General features: G+C 45.4%; 1 protein-coding gene and 1 long non-coding RNA gene across 2 annotated transcripts in view; one reads left to right on the forward strand and one right to left on the reverse strand.

The window, feature by feature from the left end:
• The window catches only part of ARHGAP18 (Rho GTPase activating protein 18), a 118,846-nt gene extending 103,968 nt beyond the window's left edge, over nucleotides 1–14,878 (reverse strand). Inside the window, 1 exon segment of the mRNA NM_001286967.1 lies at nucleotides 14,754–14,878. Coding sequence (NP_001273896.1) covers nucleotides 14,754–14,866 — 113 coding nt within the window. The 5' untranslated portion in view covers nucleotides 14,867–14,878.
• Nucleotides 14,879–15,540: 662 nt separating this feature from the next.
• LOC111090713 lies at nucleotides 15,541–23,157 on the forward strand. The gene is made up of 3 exons (XR_005353125.1): nucleotides 15,541–15,846; nucleotides 19,965–20,153; nucleotides 21,771–23,157. It is a non-coding gene; the product is annotated as an uncharacterized LOC111090713 (long non-coding RNA).
• Nucleotides 23,158–23,229: the final 72 nt, after the last annotated feature.

A 23,229-nucleotide genomic window follows, 5' to 3' on the forward strand; every position in this document is an offset into this window, starting at 1 on the left:
GCCTGGCTCCACATCCCACCTGGCCTGGACACAAGCTGTGCGGCCGGACACTCGTTTGTTATCCCACGTACAAGAGCTGTCTCTTTTTTTATTATTATTTTTAAGAAAAGGGTAATAATTCTCACCTTATGAGGATTCAACCAATTCCATTTTAAAGGGCTCTGCGCATAGAGGACTCAATAAATATTTGTTTTTCTTTTCCTCTGTGATTTAATTTGCCCCAGTTACATGAATAGCTGACCACAAAATGCCAGGAGACACCTCAAGGCCACACAAAATTATTTACTAAGTGGAAGAATTTAGTAGAACTAAATGGCTACTACTACTAAATTTACTACTCCGCTGCAGTAAAGGGGTATCTGAGGGCCTGAAAGTAGTGAAAATGACCTCCCCAAAAAGTACCTATGTTATCACCAGTGTAATTGCTTCGAATCCCGATTGGCATCACCTTATCTCAATACCAAAAAGAAACGAGTCTTTACCATAAACACGCACACAATCTACTCATCAAGTGTTCTACTGGAATTTAACTTACTCTCTATATCCTTCTAGAAACCACATTCAGTTTACAGAAGTTGGAGACAAGGAATTCCTATGAGTGGCCTAGTGGTGAAGACCCCGACGGCGGCCTGCCTGGGTCCAAATCCCACTTACCCGCCACTTACAGGCTGTAGGAGCTCAAGAAAGCTCCTTTATCATTCCATGCCCTTATCTCCGACGTGTACACGGGAGGGCTAATACCACCTACTGCTTGGGATGCTGCGGGTAGCACATGAATTAAGACAGCCTCTCTAACTCACTGGTAGTCATCCTTACCTGAAAATGCAATGTTGTGCAAGAAAACACCGCTACTGTCACACTATTCTGAATGGAAAAAAGCAACATATGAGATCTATCCAAGACCTTCAATTGGTTTTCTAAAACATAACACACAGTGAAAGTCCAATACGTAAGTAACAAACCATTGTGTTCAACGTAAAATGCTTCGAGCGCTGCGCAACGAAGATCAAAGGAGTAGTAGTAAGGTTAGGTGTCGTTTCTAGGCAGTGACACGGGACCTATCATCTTGGGTGATGCTGGATACGTTTCTCAAGATGTCCACATCATACTACAAATGTAACTCGAGATACTCCCCAACGTTTGTGTTTAAAATGCCATCCTGGGTTTGGAGGTATACACTTTCCCTATACGCACATAAACTAAAAAGTGGTGTATGAAAACACTTGAGTTCTGTGTAGCTTGGGTATTAAGTAAAACACAAGGAACAGGGCAGCCCGGGTGGCTCAGCGGTTTAGCGCCACCTTCGGCCCAGGGCATGATCCTGGAGACCCGGGATCGAGTCTCACGTCGGGCTCCCTACATGGATCCTGCTTCTCCCTCTGCCTGTGTCTTTGTCTCTGTCTCTCTGTCTCTCATAAATGAATGAATGAATGAATGAATGAATGAATGAATGAATGAATAAAATCCAAAAAAAAGAAAACACAAGGAACATTCTTACTATGGAAACATCTTCACCAAGGAGATATTCTAGAGGGTATTAACTGTGTTGGTAAAATGAACTGTGGCCATAGAAGGGTGATTTAAAGAATCGTACTTCTATAAAAAAGCCCAAAATATATTCCTGGTTCCAGGGGCTCAATTGGTTAAGTGTCAGACTCTTGATCTCAGGGTCATGAGTTTAAGCCCTTGCACTGGGTTCCCTGCTGGGTGTGGAGCCTACTTAAAAAATGAAAAATAAAAAAATTATTTCATATTGCTAATTCCAAAATATACAATTTTTAACATTTTTCTACATATAAAGAGGTAACATTATTTTGCAACTTCACAAATTATGATCCCTGAACACTGGTAATAAGTATGCAGAAGAGCTTCTAGGTTGAATAAATTTGGAATATACTTCTTGCTAAAAACTTTTCAGGAATTCATAATGCACGCTTAGATATTATATGCTACAAGACACCCTATGGTAAACTCTGCTTATGCCAAAATATTATTGCCACAAACCCTTATTTTTAGGATGTTCGTATTTAGAGAGAGAGCATGAGTGGGCGGCCGGGCAGAGGGAGCGGGAAGAGGAGAGAGACAATCCTAGCAGCCCCCCACCCCGACCCCGACCCAGGGCACAGCCCGACCCGGAGCTCAATCCACAACCCGGGATCCCAGCCTGAGACGGAACCAAGAGCCGGATGCTCGACTGGCTGAGCCACCCCGGGGCCCCTCCGCAAACCCTTTCTACACGGAACACCTAGTGTCAGTATTCCGCACGCAATTTCAGAAACAGAGACCTAACGCTTTGGCTTATTTATTGAAGAAATTTTGCTTTAAGCAGATTAACAAAGTATTAGTCTCCAGTGAATCGTGTAAAAAGCTATTAGAATAGGCTTTTCGTTTGAAGGACACCTAACATGGACTCTGCTTTCAAGTCCCAAGCTGCAAAGTAAGCTAAAAGGGGATTAGTCTCTTTCTTTAGCCTGAGAAATGGAGAGGATACCATTTCAATCCACAGCATAGGGACGGGAAATCGAGTGAATTTCTCCAAAGGGCCCTAGGATCTTAGGAATTCCGTGATCTGACACATAGGCCATTACCATCGTTTCTATAGACAAATAATTTGAATTTACGCAATAGGTTCTCCCAGAAACGGTGGCCGCCCTAAACTGGGGATACGAAGTATTTTTAAAGAAATACAAACATAATCTAATCTGAAAGTACTGCTTAAAAAAATTTTTTCCTTGAGAGAAATGCACTCCACCCCCTGAGTTCAGAGGGTGTCCTAGCCACTTTACCTTCCGCCTTGCTTTGAAGAAAGTGTGGCAAGAGGCCAAGGGGGGTTAGTAATACATCAGTAAAGCAAAAGTGTCTAAAGAGGGAAGGAAATCCTGCAGTGATGCTGTTTCGGTCACGTTAAGGCTCAGCGACGGGAGCTGCTGGACGGCTAAATGGAACTAACGTGCTGGGAGTAGGAAAAACCAGTGGCTCTAACGCTAGCAATTAGTTTCTATGTGGCCTCTGGGATGATTTCCATATACTATGTGATCTCAAAAATATTATGGACTCCAAAACCCTACGTCTGTGCCCAACAGCCCCTTGGAGGAAAATAGCACTGGGTGTAAACAAACACAGGCCTTTGGCAACTTTGGTGCCACAGGAGGGCGGGTGTGTGTCTTCCGCGAGGAGTAGCTCATTTCCCAGCACTCTACTTCTCAAATTCAAACTCACTTGTGTCTAAAATCAAATTCAAATCTTTTTTGGAAGATCATTTTCGAGAATCAAGTCTTTTCTTTCTTTTTTTGATGGAAGGAAAGGAAAGGCTATATAATAAACTGTCCTGCACACAATAAAATCTAACCCTTCCAAAATATCGATAGCCGTCAAGTCCTATCATACACAGGGCACGGAATCCATCTAGTACTAATATGAAGAAAAACTGTCCCCACAAAAAAAAAAAAAAAAAATATTAAGTCCCTACTTAAGGCATTCACAGTCTACGAATATAAAAAATTCTCTAAAGTAAGCTTACCCAACAAAGCAAGGCAGGCGGATAAATACACACAGGATGTATATATACTAGTGGAGAATTTTAAAGCCAAACTCCAGGGAACAGAGATTTCTATAGCCGAAGAGGCAGGGAATGGTACTGGCATGGTCATGGCTCCCTGGGCGCAAGCCATTCTCCGTCTAAGAGGGGAAGCTTGCTCTTCCATGCTCTTGAAACTGCGCTGGCCTGGGATTAACTGGTCAATAGAATGAGGCCACGTGGCACTGGGTAGTTTCTGAGACTAAACCCCAAGAAGCCTGGCAGGTTGCACCTTCACTTCTTGCCATGCTCACTCTGGGTGAGCCAGCCAGGGCGTAGGAAGTCCCACCGCCCTGCTACTGCCACGCCAGGAGAGGAAGCCCATGCTACTCACGTGGAGACACTGCCCGAAAAGAGATGACCCAGCGGCCCAGGTGCCAGATCTGTATGTGAAGAAGCCGCTGGTGACCCCACCCTCAGCCCATCCTGCTTGACAGACCCCAAGAAAGAACTGGATTCTGGTGCTCTAGAATCATGATAGAAAACTACTATTTTAAGCCACTAAATTTTGGGGTGGTCTACTACAGAGTACCAGGCAACTGAAGCAACCACTTGGATCTTTAGGACAGAGGTCACAAACCAATGGTGCCGGAGTCAGAGCCAACCTGTAGGCAGGATTGGGGGGGGGGGGGGGGAGCCTCAGAATTTTTTTAATTCTGGTTAAATTTTCTACCAAAACCCACATTTTTCTGAGGCCTGCGCTTTCCAGGCATCTACTTCCTTCAGTTGTTATATAGCCTGCCATCCCTCTATTGGGTTTTTTTTTTTTTTTAAAGATAAGATTTGATTGATTGATGGATGGATTGATTGGGCAGGGAGAGAGGGATAAGCGGACTCCAAGCTGAGCACAGAGCCTGACTAGGGGTTCAATCCTACAACCCTGAGATCATGACCTGGGCCAAAATCAAGAGCCGGACATTTAACCCGCTCAGCCACCCAGGTCCCCCCCTCTACTGATTCTTAAGTATACAAACCTTAATCTAAAAAGTGCAGAGCAAATAAATAAATAATCCAGAGCAAAGGATTGACATTTACAGAATTACCTAAATACATCCAGTGCAATGATATGTGCGATTATACTATAATAATACAGAATGACCCAAAATGCTAGGATTCAAAAGATTTTTAGTCTGCAAATATGGAAATATACATATATATATATCCCTTTTCAATAATAAATTTAAAAAACTAACAGTGATTGGTTTCAGAAAATTAAACACCATATAAATTTACTTCTACATTGACCCAAACAACTTCTATCAGATGACAGACTGCACGTTTGGCTGTATTATTTGGATCAGAGGGAAATAACAGACACACACTCAGTAACTCTAGTAAAAACATTAATTATAAAATAAGTTGATCGAGTTACATGTTTCTAGACCACCTATAAATAGCCAAAGTTCCTTTCAACTTTCAGATGCCAACTTACCTTTTCTTACTCAAACCAAATTTCAATTATTCAACAATACATTATTTTAAAGTTTTATACCTTGTGCCAGGACTGTCTAAATAGGATACTGAAAAAAAAATTATTTCAGAATCCACTTAAATTACATTTTAAGTTCCCTCAGAGCAGGAATTCTTACACCTATTCTATTCAAGGCTTATCATTTACACCCAAAAAAAGACTTCCAGGTTTAGTTAAAATACATATTAAAATTTTTTAAGTAATTTTAAATTTCAGATAGGTATTCCATATTAGCATATCCTAATGGCTTTCTAAGTTACCCGAATCTTTCTAGGTAAGATTTCCATTTTATGCTGCCTACCAATATCATTCCTATGATCTTCCTCAAAATGAGGATGCAATCTGATAGAGAGTAGCGTTCAGAAACCATCCAGATCTCTACAGCCAAACCACCCCAAACAAAACATACTGGTTAATGGGGATCCAATATCCCTCCAGACAGTTCCGGTTTCATAGCCGCATGATGCTGAACCATTTCCCCTTAATCACATTTTCTTCTCATGTGATTCAACCACCATCACAGGAGCATGGTTCAGTTTCCACCTTCCTCACTCCTCAAAATAAATGAGGGACGTGAACTCGTGCACATCCCTAGTGGGGGGAAGTCCTGCTGGGGGGCTGTGCAGCCTGCACTCCGAGGAGGGGAAACTACAGGCAGAAAGAGAGACCCGCAAAGGTAGCGGCCTTCGCTTCTCAAGGCAGGACAGTCCTGAGAGGCCACAGGGAAACACCGAACAGTAACATCCAACTTGGTTGAAGATTTCATTGGGTTTGAAACACGCATCCAGGAACCTGCTGCGGAGAGCTCAGAGCACGCTCCCCCATGGCAACGGGGCGACACATAAGCAGCGCTTGAGTTGTGAGGCTGGCGAAGAGTACTCTCCTGAAGCATCACGTGGTGCAACTGGAGGACCTGCAGCCCTGCGAAATTTAAACATCATCTAGGCTACGGTCTTCCCCATGGAGAACAGCTTCAGGCAGCCACCCTCCCCTCCCGCCAGCTCACCACCTCCTTTCTTCCTCCACTACTTCTACTTCCACCAAAAAGGCCCCAGGCTCTTAGAGGTGGAGGCAAACCGGCCTGCTCTTCTGAGCCTTTTGTAAGCAGGAGCTGCAGAGCTCTTGGCAACTGGAGAGAGTGGAGACCTGCCTAGAGGATGGGGAAGGAGTTTCTGGCCTAGGCCCCAGGGCCCAGGAGGCATTTAAAGTAAAGGCATTATGTGCCATACAGATGAAGAGAAAAAAATCAGCAATACGGCTTTCAAATGTGAATGTGCGTGCTAAATGGAAGCAGCGATGGGGCACGGGGCTGGGGTGGGGGGATTGGGGGGAGATCACATTCCCAGATCTGTGCCATGGATAATATCACACCCTCGAGAGATCTGCTCCATGGAAAAGGACTTCTTTCCTTTTCTTTTTCTTTTTTTTAAGGTTTATTAGTTCAGATAGAGAGCACGCACATAGGGTATAGAGGGACAGAGGGAGGTGGAGACAGAAACTCAAGCAGACTCCGCGCTCAGTGTGGAATCCCACGCGGGGCTGGATCTCACCGCCCTGAGATCATGACCGGAGCCGAAACCAAGAGTCAGGTGCTTAACCAACCGGGCCACTTGGTGCCCCACCATTTCTTAGTTACGGAATCAACAGTTGTTCATAAAGCACATACATACATTTTAAGGGGAAACAAAGTAAAAAGTATTCTTCAGTCAAATACTTTGCTTTAGTTAATAGTAACACGGCAGTACATTTACCTGTAAGCATGCAAATAATGGGAGCTCAATTTGCTGAGGAACATGAACCAATAATTCTTCCTTGTTCCGTGTCAGATGATTTCATACATTAAGAATAACAAATGATTTGGAAATGTACATCTGCCCAAACTAAAAAAAAACAAACACTCAAAACAGTCACCTGAGCCTCAAAAGGGTTCAATACCTTAGACCCTTAAGATGCTTTCTGTAAAAAAAAAAAAAAAAAAAAAAAAAAAAAAAAAAGATACTTTTGTAGTCTTAGCAGTTATCAAAATAAATATAATCTGAGCTATTTTTATAACTTATTCATTTTATTTTATTTTTCACAATTATTTTTAAAATCAAGAAGTTATAATGCCTCTCAAAGCAAATATTCTGGGGTGCCTGGGTGGCTCAGTGGTTGAGCATCTGCCTTCAGCTCAGGCCGTGACCCCGGGGTCCAGGGATTGAGCCCCACGTCGGGCTCCCTGCATGGAGCCTGCTTCTCCCCCTGCCTGTGTCTCTGCCTCTCTCTCTCTCTCTCTCTCTCTCTCTCTCTCTGTGTGTGTCTCTCATGAATAAGTAAAATCAAAAAAAAAAAAAAAAGAAAGAAAGAAAGAAAGCAAACATTTTCCCTGAGTCATTCACAAATCATTGTCCAAAATGTTAAGAGTATTTCCCAATTAATTTACCAATAGGTAAGCATCGCCTCTGACTGCCCTACATCATCATAGAAAAACTGTTGTGTTTTTACACAATTAAAAGCACTCTTCTAAGTATCTCACATATATTAACTCATTCAATCCTCCTAACAACTCTTGAGTTAGCTATTGTTTCTTCCTATTTGCCGAAAGAAAAAATACTTGAGGCCCTAAGACATTTAGCAACTTGCCCAAGGTCTCTCAGCTATTAAACTACAGCGGGGATTGTGCCCAGACCCCGTAGCTCCAAAGTCTGCGTGTGTCATCATTAGACTTTATTCGCTCACCCTCATTCAGTAAAACTGTTATTACCCACCTGAGGCACTCTGCACACGCCCAGGTGTACAGGGACAAAACAACAACAACAAAAAACCCCTGCCAGGGTCTCCAACCCTAAGGAACTCACACTCTACTACACAGTAAAAGAAGCAAAATGCAAAGTAATCCACAAAGTCCCGTGCGCCCCTTCTAATGGGGGAGATGGGGGGGAGGGGAGTATCCCTCGGGGGATTCATAGTAACGCGCTTAGTGGCCCGAGCCAGGCCACCTAAGGAGGGAGCGGCTCGGAGGCTCCAGGGTCCACGCAGGCCCACGGCCCGTTCATCCCACAAGGCTGGGTCCGCACCGGGAGGCGCCCACGAAGCCACGGGACACCGGGGTCACAGCCGGGGTCACGCTGGCCACCCGGAGGGAAGAGGAGGGGCCGCGCCCCGCTGTCCGCCAATGTCCCTGGAGGGGCCTTCAGATGCTCCGGCCACAGCGGGCCCTACGGATCCCGTCCACGTGTGGCAAGCGGGCCCACCCTGGCCGGCTGGCAGGTCCCCAGGCAGCCCCCGCCCCACCGCGGCAGCCCACGCTCCCTGCGACCCACGCCCTCGGGCAGGAGGAGCAAGGCCGCAGACCTCAGTACTCTCAGTGCCCACGAGACCTCCACGGGCAGCCCCGGACAGCTGGGGGCTACCTGCCGTCCCACCGGCCCGGCGCTGAGACCAGGGTGCTGGTGACCCCCGCCCCACCAGGGCGCCCGGAGGAAGGGCCTCTCGGGACCCCTGGGCAGAGGCGGGAGGGGGACAGCAGGGCAGGGACCAAGTGAGATGGCACGAGCTCACGCCCTGGGGCACAGGGCACCCCCCGAGGGCACGTGCAGCCTCACCTCTCGAACACAGGGCCAGAGCTCCTTGGGGGCCCAACCGAGAAAAGCCACCGAAGCCTGGCACGCACGCAGGTGGCCACCAAGTGCAACAGAGGCTTCCCGTTTGTGAGTTCACTTTGGGGCGACACTTCTAAAGCATGAGAGCGACCAGGGACTTAACACATAAAGAGAACATGAGCTCTTATTTCTTTTTTAAGATTTATTTGGGGGGGAGAGAGAGAGAGAGAAGGAGCGAGGGGGGAGCAGAGGGAGAGGGACACGCAGACTCCGTGCCGAGAGCCTCGGAGGGGCTCAATCCCCGGATCCTGAGATCATGACCTGAGCTGAAACACAGTTGGACGCTTAACTGAGTCCCCCCGGGCGCCCCAAGAACATAAGGTAGATGGTGCTGGTGACAGTGAAATAGATGGACCACGGAAAATCAAAGGTTTTTGGCAGGGTTTTGGGTTTTTGTTTTGTTTTTTTGTTGTTGTTGCTGTTCTTGTTTAGCAAGTGGTTGGTGGAGCAGTTCTTGAGATTCATAAATCCTCATATTAGAAAGGCATAAACCTAGTATAAGTTCCATGAAGAGAACTTTAAACAGCCACAGAGGGGGTGCCCGGGTGGCCCAGCGGTTTAGCATCTGCCTTCAGCCCAGGGCATGATCCTGGGGTCCTGGGTTCGAGTCTAGCAACATCGGGCTCCCTGCAAGGAGCCTGCTTCTCCCTCTGCCTGTGTCTCTGCCTCTCTCCATGGGTATCTCTCATGAATAAATAAATAAAATCTTTAAAAAATAAATAAACAACCCACAGAAATCACAAACTTCACAGATGAGGGCAGTTAAAAGACAAATATCACATAACTCTAAAAAAAGGTGAGACCCGCCCAGTTGGAATAATGGGTGCGTCTTCCAATGATTCAAGAGAAAATTATGGATAAGGCTTCTAAAGTACACAGTAAAGAAGTTTTCAGCAAGTGCTCTTACGCCATGAAATGGAGAACTAGATTGATCTAGAAGCAGTAATCCATATGGTCAGGTTAAAAATGCATTTGGAATGCCTTAAAAGCAAGGGTTGGGAAAAGTATAAAGAAATGTTACTTCACTTTACTACATAACTACACTGTAAAAACACTTGACCATCCTTTTCTTCACCAAAAAATACACAATTTCACATAATACACAAATTCAGAGGGAAAAAATTCTATTCACAATATAGTATGTAGTTTTTTTTTTTTTAAAGCTGTGTATTCACGCAAAAACTCTGAACTCATCAAGAAAGATAACCACGTCCTTCCCTCGACGTTTCTTTGAAAAAGACATTTCTGAGTGGTTGGTACAAAATTCAGCTTCAGATCTTAGCCAGCCCATCCTCCTTTCACTCTGGAAGCCTTCCCCAGTGAAATAAAATGGAGCTGCATAGGCCAAACCTTGCAACAATCTTTATTCCCATTGGCTCAAACGCTAAAACCATCAGGAAATCCAGTATTCAGAATACTTCAGCACCCACCACCCGCACAAACAACTGAAACTCTGGCCAAAGCGTCAAAGCCACCATCACCCTACCCTTGCAAGGACTACAGTCTACAACCTACACAACAGCAGGAGACACTCCTTGTTCCTCCAGCGTTCAAGATCCTCCCCAGCCACTGGCTTCCCATCTCACTTCGTGCAAAAATTAAATTTGTCAAAGGGCCCCAGGGGGCTCAGTGGTTGAGCATCTGCCTTGGGGTTAGGGCGTGACCCCTGGGTCCCGGGATACAGTCCCATGCCGGGCTCCCTGCGTGGAGCCTGCTTCTCCCTCTGCCTGTGTCTCTGCCTCTCTCTCTGGATCTCTAATGAATCAATAAATAAAATCTCTAAAAAAATTTAAATTCCTCGAGTGGGCTACAAAACCATCTGATCTATCTACCCATCCCGTCTAGTTTTCTCGTCCTCAGAGCCACTTACTCGCAACCACCCCCACCAAGCAGGGCCCCTGGCTCCCCGGGGTGCTGGCTCTAGGGCTTACTCTAAACTGAGGGCTTCCATGCTCCCTACCCAGCTCTGCCTTGACAGCTCTTCCCCTAACTCTTGTCCCGAGAGACCTGCCAAGCTCACCTGCTCAGGCCTCCACTTTCTACTCTGTGACCCAGCCCCCAACCACTGCCCCCATATGCAGTTTGTCTGGTTTTTCCCCCATTACAACCCCAGCTCCTGGACAACTGCCAGACACACATCAAGAGCTTAGTGAAAACACAAGGAACGACTGAGTGACCAAATGGTTATGCTTACGACGGGATTGTATAGAACCAAGAAAAATGGGCAGGATTTGAAAAAGTCTAGAATTAAACAAAGCTTATGAAGATGTCTACCCCCTTGCATTTGGCACAGCTGGCAGTAAGTAGTTCTTAAAGGAGGAAGAGGGACATTTGGGACAGCAAGGAGTCCAGCTGCGAGGAAGATCCACCCACATCCCATCTTGCCATAAAAGGCAGTGCTTACAGACCTCCTCAGGGCCCCTGGGTGCCCCAAGGCAGGTTCTCTAAAAGCAGCTGCCGCTGGTTCAAATTCTAAATGTTGCTGTGGGTCAAAAGGACAACTCCAAGGTCTTTTCAAATGTCAAAGGCCTGAACTTTTACATTATGGTTAATTTTCAGTTACACCAATTTGAGTTAAGCCCACAAATCGCACCCATGTTTTAACACATGACGAAGTGATATTTATGAAAATGCTTCTAAAATGAGAAAGAACACTTCCTATGCTGCAAAGCTCAGTAAGTGATTGACCTCATGTTACAGTGAGTAGCAGCAGCTACAAAGCAGACACTGCTCGGTGGGATTCACAGGGGACAGCCCACTTAATCCCCCCAGTGAAGCGGGTAGGATCAAGCTCCAAGTCAAGCAGGGGGTGAAACAAACCCTCCAGGGTCACACTGCTCATGAGCGGGAGAGCTGGGATGTGGAACCAGGCAGCTCGGCCCCTGAACAGAGAATTTCAGAGCCTATGTCACCGTGATAAACATACATATTTATCAAATATTGACAAAAACGGATATGAAGCAAAAATAAGTTTTTCGTAAAAAGTCAAAGAGTAAAAATGGACAAACTGCAGTATTCTTTGAAAAGCTGCTTTGCTAAAAAGCAAATAAGAAGCCTGCGTGAAAATTAACAAGTAAATACTCATAAATATAGCTAGTCATAAAAAGTGGTTTCCTTTGGAAATATCTGATTGTGGGTAAGTCAGAACAACTAATGTTAGCATATTTCTTCAAATCTTAATGTTTTAAGGAAGAAATAGGACGAAAAAATGAAAACAGGACTCTAAATATTTGAGAGGCTCTAACCAGGAGGAGGAGGAGGAGGGAGGAGAAGGAGGAGGAGAAGGAGGAGGAGAAGGAGGAGGAGAAGGAGGAGGAGGAGAAGGAGGAGGAGAAGGAGGAGGAGGAGAAGGAGGAGGAGAAGGAGGAGGAGGAGGAGGAATTCCTTAATCAGTCATCCAGTGAATGTCCTGATAAAGAGGGATAATGGAATGGAAGGAATTCTAGACCAACAGATTACTTGCGAAAATATTAATTCCCTACTACCCCAGCTTCTCCAAAGACCAAAATAAAAGCAAAAGAGGACTCGGGCAAAGCTAAAATCAAGCAGGATCCATAAATATCCTAAATCCTATACATAGCCCTTTATGCTTTTCAAACGACATGTAGGAGTTCATCTTATTGAACCAAACATTTGACTAAAGAGTTCAAAGTGCACATTATTTGGAAAAGACATAATCTTGAAATAAGCAAGGTTAGACTTCTTTCTGTGTTCCCTCCACCAACTGCTCAATGGGTGGGAGAGAACAGTCTAACTCTGCCTCTTTTTGAGCTTTGTTTGTTTTGGTTTGGTTTGCATTTGAAGAGCTTTTTAAAATAGCCGTCAACCTTGCACCTCAGAGCAGCTTCCCTGTGCTTAAAGCACCAGGCAACCAATCCAGCAGAGTGAAGGCCCCCGTGCACTCAGTTCCCCCATCTTGAGGGGGTCCCTCCAGACCCCATTCCACCCTCGAATCCCTCCTCCCTCCATCCAACCCCCTCCTAAGCCCCTTGTAGTAGTATCTCAACCCTTCCAGGCAAAAGAGGGTCCCTCCCAAAATAACACTAAGTGAAAAAGCCATTAGGGGGGGATCCCTGGGGTGGCTCAGTGGTTTAGTGCCTGCCTTCAGCCCAAGGTGTGATCCTGGAGACCTGGGATCCAGTCCCACATCGGGCTCCCTGCAGGGAGCTTGCTTCCCCCTCTGCCTGTGTCTCTGCCTCTCTCTGTGTGTCTCTCCTGAATAAATAAGTAAAATTAAAAAAAAAAAAAAAAACACACATTAGGGATTGTTCCTTCTCCCTGTTTCCTGCCTTTTCGACCAGCCCTCAAAACCAGGATTCCCATCTTCTCCAGCCAATACAAAGGACTGCTCCAGGGTGCCTGGCTAGCTCAGTCAGTAGAGCAAGCAACTCTGGATGTCAGGGTCATGAGTTCGAGCCTTACATTGGCCATGGAGCCTACAAAAGAAAAAAAAAAAAAAGTCCCTAGCACTCTAAATCAGTGGTAGGAATTCGGGGCCAGTGGTGAACAAGCAACATGGCAGCCAGCAGGGAAAGCAGGCAGGAACAGACCTGGTGCTGTGGCCACAGGGAGAGCACCGGCCGCATGGTCAGCTGCCACCCTGCTGCCTCAGCACCTCTTGATTCTACTCTAGCATAGACTGGGGGTGATCTGTCCTCTTTTGTGCTCTCAACCCACTCAGGTGCAGGCCACCAGCAACAGGCTGCAAATCTGCAAATACAGGGATCAAGCGTCCAGAACTGAATATGCAGCCGCCTGGCACAGGCCTATCACCACAGGCCTTGCAGCGCCCTAATAATTTCTAGGGTTTGAGGACTCAAGGGGAGAAGGAGAGGTTTGGATTCTATGTCCCTAACGTTCTCTCCACGCTCACAAGCAAGATCCAATTTTCAGCTCAGATCCCCAGGCCCCTCCAGAGGAAAGTCGCGTAAAGAACGGACTGGGTTTGCACAATTCTGGCAATTTTGACTCTGATGTGGACTCCACGATGGGGAATGATGTGAGGCTGGTGTAACAGGCTGCTGACTGCTCAAACGTCACTAACGCATTAGTGAGCTACAGAAAAAAAAAGAAAAACAAAAAACGCTTCATGATTCCGCACAGAAAATACTTAAAAGAGCAACACGTCTAAAGCACAAGTAGCAATTCCCCTTTTATCTCTGGAAATGAATTCATCCAAGGGACTACATACAGCGGTGGCTACGGAAGAGTTCTGGTCAGCCTGAGAGTCTCACAGAGAGCTATAGCCCTTCCTCTGATTTTCTTTTTTTATTTTTAAATTCCCCTCCCCCACGGTGGAGGATCTTAAAAACCAATGAAAGAAGGCATTATGTCAGCTTTAGGCATAAGCATAAGTCATATAAGAACAAAGGAGGTTTTATTATCCCATTAAACATCAAGGAGGAAATATGCTTACTGATAACTAATTTAGGTCATGCAGAGTCTCAGGGCAAGCACTGGCTTTTTGCAGGCTTCTAAGCCAACATTTGCAATGTATATCTAACACCGGAGGCAAGAAGGTTCAGCTTAGTAAAAAAGGTCATTAAGAAGTGAAAAGGGAGAAAAAAAAAAAAAAACAAGCAGTACACGCAGAAACAGGCCGACCTGCAGCCTGAGCCGCCCGCAGCACACGTGCCCCGTCCGCCTGCAAGGGGGCTGAGCGCCAAACGCCCCGCGCTCCGGCCTGACTGCGAGCTTGAACCCGTGGCGCGGGGCCGTGCGAGCGCGTCCACCGCCGGGGTCCTGGGCTTGCTGCCCCGAAGCCGGCTCCCCGCGAGGCCAAGGGCACGTCCCCCGCCGGCCGGCCCGGCCCCAAGGGAGCGTCTCCCCTACAGCCAGCCGACCTTCCGGCCTCGCACACGCACCTGCACACGCACCTGCACACGCACCTGCCGAGCCCGAGCCCCGCGGCCCCCGGCCACCTGCAGCGGTCGCCACCCGGGACAGAGCAGCCCCGGCCGCCGCGGTGCCCTCCGCGTGCCCCGCACCGGCTCCCCCGCCCCCGGTCCTCCCGCAGCAGGTCGGAGGCTTGGCTTTGCGCTCGGGCTGCGGGGCCAGGGCTTACCTGGACGTGGCCTCCTCCCGCCCCTTGCCGCCCGGCCCCCCGACGGCCTGGTCCTTGCCGCTGGGGTGGTAGGCCGTTAGGACCACTCCCTGGGAACTGGACAGCCAGCTCATGGCGACAGAAGGGGCATAACTTCTGCGAGCCCGCGGCGGAGAAGGGAATGAAGCTGCCCCGGCGCTCGGCTCCCGGGCAGCGGCCGGCTCCTCCTCCCCCGGCCGCGGAGGCGCGGGGGGCGGGGCCTCGAGGCGGGGGCGGGGCTGCGGCCGCGGAGGCAGATGAGGGGCGGGGCCTCGCGGCGGGGGCGGGGCCTCGCGGCCGCGGAGGCAGGAAAGGGGCGGGACCTCGCGGCGGGGCCTCCTACGCGGACGGCGGAGCCTCCTACGCCGATGGCGGGGCTGCGACCGCGGAAGCACAGGAGGGGCGGGGCCTCGCTGGGGGGCGGGGCCTCCTACGCGTAGGCACAGGAGGGGCGGGGCCTCGCTGCGGGGCCGGGGCCTCCTACACGGACGGCGGGGTTGCGGCCGCGGAAGCACAGGAGGGGCGGGGCCTCGCTGGGGGGCGGGGCCTCCTACGCGTAGGCACAGGAGGGGCGGGGCCTCGCAGCGAGGGCGGGGCCTCCTACACGGACGGCGGGGTTGCGGCCGCGGAAGCACAGGAGGGGCGGGGCCTCTCTGGGGGGCGGGGCCTCCTACGCGGAGGCACAGGCGGGGCGGGGCCTCGCGGCAGGGGCGGGGCCTCCAGTGGGGAGGGCGGGGCTCAGCATTGTTCCAACCCCGGGGCACAGCCCGGGGGCTCTACCGCGGGAGGGCGGGAGGGGAGAGGATTACCCCCAGCCCTGAACGATTCTGATTAAACTGCCAGGTTGTGGACTCTCCTCATGGATGCAAGGACAAGTACCAGCCGTCTGAGTCAGAAAACAATGAGTTACTACAGAGGTTTTTTTTTTTTTCCCCTTTCCAGTTCCTGTTTCCATCTGATAATTTCTGCTACTTCATGTAACATGAGTAAGGGCATTTCTTAACCCCTGCAGGCTCAGCGTTAAAGTTAACCAAAGCAAGAACCAATGAACGTGGAGCAAAAGCGTGTAATACAGGTAACAAGAAAGGCTTTACCTCTGTGTTTGCCTTAAAATGTCTCCATAAAATGATTGTGCATCCTACAATGTCATCTTCTTTCACATAAAAGCCAATGCCAAATTTAACCTCTTGCTTTTGTCACAACACCCTTCAGTACTAGAAGCATCTACCACTACTCTGTTACTGCTGGGAACACAAGAGGTGCTTACCATTTGTTGAGCACCTACTATATGCCAGGCCCTCTGTGACAAGTGTTTCACATGTATTATCCCTTCAATTCATTTCAAATACTTTCTCTCTTACACACACACACACACACACACACTACAAGATAGGCATCACTATCACCTAAGTAAAGCTGAGAAATCAGGTTTCATTGTCTTGGCTAAGAAAACACATTTGTTCTATGCCAGAAGCTGCATTTGAACAGAATTCTAGACTAAAATCCCTTCTTTTTAACCAGCATGCTGTTCTTTATCTTATAGATTAGGAAACAAGCTCAAATAGAAGAGATCTTTCTGTTCTTTCTCCCCCATCAAGAGATTTTTACTCTCTTCTATATACCTAAGGAGTCTGAACTGAAGTGAGTTTTTGTTGCTGCGGTTGACCTCAATGATCCCAAAATTCCTCATAAGCAAGTTCTCACCTTCATCATTCCATAAACATTCTGTTTACACTTTATTAGTTATTTAAAATAATCACGAGAAATAAGTACTTTATCTGTCCTTACGTACTCTTAAAATATTTTTAAAATTTTTTAAGTTTTCTCTTCCCTGTCTACAGTGAACTGTCACAGAAGTCTTCCTAGGGTGCCTGGGGGGCTCAGCAGGTTAAGCATCTGCCTTTCGCTCAGGTCATGATCCCGGGGCCCTGGGATCCATCAAGCCTGGCATCTCCTTCTTGCACTGGGCTCCCTGCTCAGCAGGGAGCCTGCTTCTCCCTCTCCCTTTACCCCTCCCCCCTGCTCTTGCGCATGCACTTTCTCTCAAAATCTTTTTAAAAAGTCTTTCTTAGGGATCCCTGGGTGGCACAGCGGTTTAGCGCCTGCCTTTGGCCCAGGGCGCGATCCTGGAGACCCGGGATCGAATCCCACATCGGGCTCCCAGTGCATGGAGCCTGCTTCTCCCTCTGCCTATGTCTCTGCCTCTCTCTCTCTCTGTGACTATTATAAATAAATAAAAATTAAAAAAAAAAAAAGTATTTCTTAAAAAAAAAAGATATTTTATCTGCCTCCATCTCCCTCCACAATTGTTCAACCTTTGCATTTCCACCTCCATTGGCTCTACCTGCTACCTTCTGTCTGTTTGCCTGAGTCCCTTTGGGCCCCGTATAGTTAGTTAGGTCTTAGTTCCAATATTACAACAGCCCTTTTAGCTCCTTCTTTGCCTTCTCTTTTTAATTATTTTGCATATTACAGTTGACGCTTGAACAACACAGGTTTGAACTGCAAAGGTCTACTTACAAGTGGATTCTTTTCAATAAATAAGTATGGTAAATGCATTTTCTCTTATGATCTTTTTTAGCCTTTTCTATTGAAGTATAGTTGGCTCTTCTTTATTTTTTTTCTAGTTTTTTTTGTCTGTTTGTTTTTTGTTTTTGTTTTTTAGAGAGAGAGAGAGAGAGAGCAACCAAGAGTGTAGGAAGGTGAGGCATAGAAGAAGGAGAGAGATCATCTTAATCAGACTCCATGCTCAGCACAGAGCCCAAGAGGGACTTGCTCTCACCACCCTGAGATCATGATCTAAGCTGAAACCAAGAGTAGGTTGCTTAACTGACAGCCACCCAGGTGCCCCTTCCTTATTATTTTTCTTAATTTTATTTTTCCTGGCTTACTTTATTATAAGATTATGGTATATAATACATAGAACATAAAATATGTGTGAATCGACTATGTTATTGGTAAGGCTTCCAGTCAACAGTAGGCTGTAGTAGTTAAGTTTTAGACAAGTCAAAATTATAAATGAATTTCTGACTGCATAGGGAGAGTGCTGGATCAGTGCCCCTAACCACCCCACCTCCACCGCCCCTAGCTGTTCAAGGCTCAACTGTTTTATCAAATCCAAGCACAGCCCTAATGGTGTCTCTCCTTACTTAAAAACTTCCACTGGCTCCCCATGGCTAATGGAACCAGTTCCAAACTTTTTGAGAGGACCACTGAACATTCTTGCTACCTTATCCACACACCCACGCCTTCCCATCTCATCTGCCAGACACCATTCCCTCTGGTCCCACTGTCATTCCTTTCTCTTCCTTCCACATCTAACTGCTTCCACACAATGGGCCTTGAATGAATGTTGACTGAATTGAAAAAAAAAAAAAAACCTGAATGAGCTTCATGTGTCCTTAAAAAGGTTACTGGGCACTTGGGTGGCTTAGTTGGTTGAGCATTTGGTTATTGATTTCAGCTCACGTCGTGGTCTCAGGGTTGTGGGATGCAGCCCTGCATCAGACTGCACTCAGCAGGGAATCTGCTTGGTATTCTTTCTTTCTCTCTATTTCTCTCAAATAATTTTTTTTTTAAGAAATCACTAAATTTTTAGCCAAATTTGGTAATATTGGGACACCTGGGTGGCTCAGTCTGATAAGCCTCCAACTCTTGATCTCAGCTCAGGTCTTGATCTCAGAGTCATGAGTTCAAGCCAGCTGAGTATGGAACCTACTTTAAAAAAAAAAAAGGTAACATTAAACAGTTGATTGGTAATGGTAATAATGGTAATATTAAACAGTATTTCATACCTGTGATGAAATAGGCAAGAGCTCAGGCAAAATGAAAACTACAGGAAGAGAGGTGAAAGGCAAGTCAATTGGAATATGTGAGTTTTGTCTACTTAATGCCCTTATGTATATAAAACAAAGCATAAAATGTATAATGATGACTCATACCCTCCAGAGTCACCCTTACTTTTTTTATGTGTCTGCTCTCAAATGCAAAGACGTGGGAATCATTACCTTCTAACATCATTGGCGGTAGGCCGTACATTCTATCTTTTGGATATGCTTTTCTTCACTGTTTTCCTTGCCATTCCACTCCATTCCAGCCCTTAATTCCCTGGGCCTCCTTTTATATTTTTCCTTTATTTTTCTATTTTTCCTTCTTCCTTTACTATATCCTCAAGCTGCCAGTGTCACACATACCCACCAACAGCCACAGGCACTGCCTTCTCTCATGAAACAAATCATGATAGAAACTTTGCCCGGTTTTGACCAAAATGATGATTACATTGTATCTTTGCCTAATTATAATCTCTTCACTTGTTTAATTACAAATAAATCACGATATATATGCTTTAAAATATAACCATAAGTTCAGAATAATATTTGGGTTCACAATAACCATGGCTTTTTAAAATTTTCATGAGGCAGAAAACATAGCACAAGTTGATTTACCTAGCTTAGTACATAAAACTTGAATCCTATTAATTTAACTCCCAGGGACATGGAAATCCTCTTGCTTTTTCATCCCACTAAGCCCTGTTGTTACTGGTCTGAGGATATTGCTTGTCACAGGCAGCAAGTGGTAGGACTCTGCACATGCACCGTGCCCTGGTGCATGCTGCCTCAAATATAGTCTCAAGTAGATAAAATATGATTTTCAGAACTTTCTTATGACCATCACAGAAGCAAATATCACTACCAATATGCTCCCCTGAAATGCTGTTCTTATTTCACACTCTAAATCCTACCAAGATTTAACTAGAGTCTTCCCTTATGCCCCATCACCTTTCTTGCTAGGAGCATGTTTTATGAAAAAAATATTATTTTAACTCTCTTCCGCAATCACTTTAAACAAACACTGAGAACCTAATGTCCTTGAAGATGTTAATATTCCAGGCTATTGATTGCATGCCAAACACTTTCCTGTTATGAAACATCTTACCAAGTAATTAATAACATTAAGATAGTTTAAACATTCATTTCATTCATTCTCTTTAAATGGGACCTACTAGATGACATAGAGAGGAAAAAGGAAACTGTAACTTTTGTATCCAAATAGGTTGTTAAAAATAGAATGGAGACAGTACTGCAGCCTTGGACAATTTGACAATCATGTTAAAAAATAATGAAAAAATAATAATACATTCAGTGCTTGCATTATCAAAGAGTTTTACTAACTCGTTTTCACATTTTAATTTAGGAGCCTTTTGAGGAGTATGGAATTAAAATTGAAATAGAATCAACATATTCATCAAATTTTTCTCAATCCGTTTCTATTGCTTTAAATGGAATTAGCTAAGGAGGATGTGTACACTCAACCCCTGTAGAATTATTGAAAGCCTTGTGAACAGACACAAGGCCATGTGAAAACTGACCTTTCATTGGCAAGGTAAGACTCAATTTACAATAATATACTAAGAAGTTGAATAAATTAATCAACTGTGAAGTTAAAGTTTTACATAAGTGATAAAAACTAGGTTTACACAGTAGCACTGACTAAGAGAGTGTTCCAGTCTCCCCTGCCTGAAGTTTTATCAAGCCTTCATACGAATAGTTCTTGCGAGCTTGCAAGCAAGCCAATTCTGTACTGGGGAGTCGTTACTGAAAATTATTGCATGTACAGAATCTAAACCTACCTCCTTGGAAATTGCATTCATTTTTACTAATTCTGCCTCTGGAGCATTAAGGGGAAAAAAGCCTTATGCCTCTTTCCAGGCAGCTCTAAAACTTTCTGTATTCTCCAAGTTCGTTCGTTCTTTCTTTCTTTCTTTCTTTCTTTCTTTCTTTCTTTCTTTCTTTCTTTCTTTCTTTCTCTTTCTTTCTTTCTCTTTCTTTCTTTCTTTCTTTCTTTCTTTCTTTCTTTCTTTCTTTCTTTCTTTCTCTTTCTTTCTTTCTTTTTTTGATTTTATTTATTCATTCATGAGAGACACAGAGAGAGACAGACAGACAGACAGAGACACAGGCAGAGGGAGAAGCAGGCTCACTGCTGGGAGCCTGATGCAGGACTCGATCCTGGGACCTCAGGATCACACCCTGGGCCAAAGGCAGGCGCCAAACCAGTGAGCCACCCAGGGATTCCCTCCAAGTTCTTTCCTTAACTGTTTCTCCGAGGAGAGAATACTAGCCATGCCTGGAAGAACCTATAACTGCTGCTGCCAGAGGCTGGTGTAGGCTTCTTGGGAAATATCTAGAAAAGGCCTTGCTCACAGTTAAAGAGTTTATCACCAGTAAGTAAGAATAGCGAATGAGTGCTTATTCTTTGCTAGACAAGGTGTACAGTCTCATTTTATCATCTCGAAAACTGAGAGATTGAAATCACGCCCACTTCAGAGATAAGCAAGGTGAGGTCATGAGGCCAGGAGGCCCCGGAACGAGGACACGTAGGTCTGGGTTGCTGTGACCATGGGGCCTGGGCTCTTAGACGCTGGAAAGGCTGCAGCGGCCCTGGAACTGACTCTGTTTTGCTTATGAAAACACGCACATGAATAATTAAGGAGGCCAAAGAAGCCACAGTGAATCTAAACTTGCTTAACCAGACGAAGCAGTGAGTAGAAGCAGGGCTGCGACATTCACATGCCTCAGGCGCACACAATAGTTTCTTTCCGGGCACTCAAACCTCTTGATTACGTCAAGTTACTGGGGAAACGTGACTCAGTACTTGTACTACTGTAGGCCATCATCATCACTCTACCGTCTTACCTAAAGTTATTTATTACTGATAGAAATTAAAGAGTACCCTGGTCATTAGGATTATAAACATCTTTTTTTTTTTTTTCATTATTAGGCAAAGACAGATTTTTGTTTATAGACCTGAGGTTTACAGAATCTGTTAGATACAGGGTTGTGGAGAGGGACTTGCAAGAACAGTACTCAGAGTTTAACTTCACTGAGCTTCATGATAAATCCACCTCGTATCAAAACTAGCCTGACCTGGAAATTAGCCAAGGAAAGAAAAGTACAATGACTCTAACTTTTCCTTTGGTTTTCTCGTCAACGCTGGATACAGTAAGACCCACACGGCATACACCTCCAACTGGAAGTATGAAGTTGAGAAGATTGAAGTGTATTCTCTGGAGGGAGGTGTATTCTGGAAACGGATTTTTTTTTATTAAGAATGAAGGCTCGTTTGAAACATCTGGAATTGTATCCATACCCAGACTTGCCATAATACGAAAGCCTTCCTGAAGCAGGTAATGAAGAACAATTATTTTCTCATAAAGTAAAAGAAGCCAGTGCGACTGGGGAAGACTTGATAAAGCTGAGTATCTAAGGAAAGGGCTCAGTTGATTTGTGGAGAAAAATGAGGAAATGTTTTCTCTTTGGAGAAAAATGAGGAAACAGAAGCTGTAGTTCTACTGAAAAAAAAAATGGCGGTTATCCAACTCCAGAATGAGGGTGGTTCTTCCAATGTTTTAGAGGAGTTCCTGGAGTAGTTACATTATTCTTCTTGACCAAAATACTTGATACGACTGCACAGGGATATGCCATCAAAGAAGAATTTCTATTTTGTGAGCCCTTTGGGAAATTGCTAAGGCTAGAAATGACTTTAAGAATGATGAAGCATAATTTTACTGAGGGGAAAAAAAAGCCAAAACCCTGACACCCTAAAATGTTCAGCAACACCCCTGGGTTTTGCTTCTCTGGTGAAGAAATTGGATTCAAATGTCATGATAGAAATGAGATTTACGTTCTTTCTGCAAGGGCACACCTGATGGAAAAAGCAACTACTCTAGAAGCATGCAAGTTATCATGGTAGGAGTCTGGGCCTTAAGCACTATCTTTTTAGAAAGGAATGTGAAGCAATAATAGAAAAATATCAGTATGCCTTTGACTACACAGAGCTTCCCTAGTTTTCCAGAGGATGTTGACATATGTCTAACCCTATTTTCTGGAGAAGTTTTAGTTTTTAAGAGAAAAGAATAACCCTCAAAATAATTCCAAAGAGGCATTTAATCAGGGAGTTTGGCTCATTTAGTGATAATTACAGCTGGTCAGTTGAATGAGTAAATCTTTTCATTTTTAAAGATGCAGAATAAGCAGTCGTTTTAGACGAACAGCCATCATGCTGGCAGAGGTCAGAAATTGAAATACTAAGTTTGGAATGCCATAAATGAATGCTGATGTAGAGAGGATCTACTACTTCTCAATTTTGCTGCATGCAAAATTCTCAGAACCCTTTCTCAAGTATGCTTCTACCCAGATGAATGGGAAAGGAACAGTCCTTGACTTCCTGACAAGACTTCAACTCGGGGCCTTAGAAGATTCTAGATAGGCCTGCCTTAACATACTCCGGTATCTAGCAAATTATATGAATTCTAACTTTCTCTGCTATTACGACTACATACCTCCAGGGATTAGCATTTTCAGGAATCTCAAAATGAAATAAAAATAAACTATACACATTAAGAAACTATGCATATTTCTTTGTGGGAAAACAGACTTTTGTTAAAATTATGTTGGGAAGA

The sequence above is a fragment of the Canis lupus genome, chromosome 1, assembly GCF_011100685.1.
Source record: "Canis lupus familiaris isolate Mischka breed German Shepherd chromosome 1, alternate assembly UU_Cfam_GSD_1.0, whole genome shotgun sequence".
NCBI classification, from domain to species: domain Eukaryota; kingdom Metazoa; phylum Chordata; class Mammalia; order Carnivora; family Canidae; genus Canis; species Canis lupus.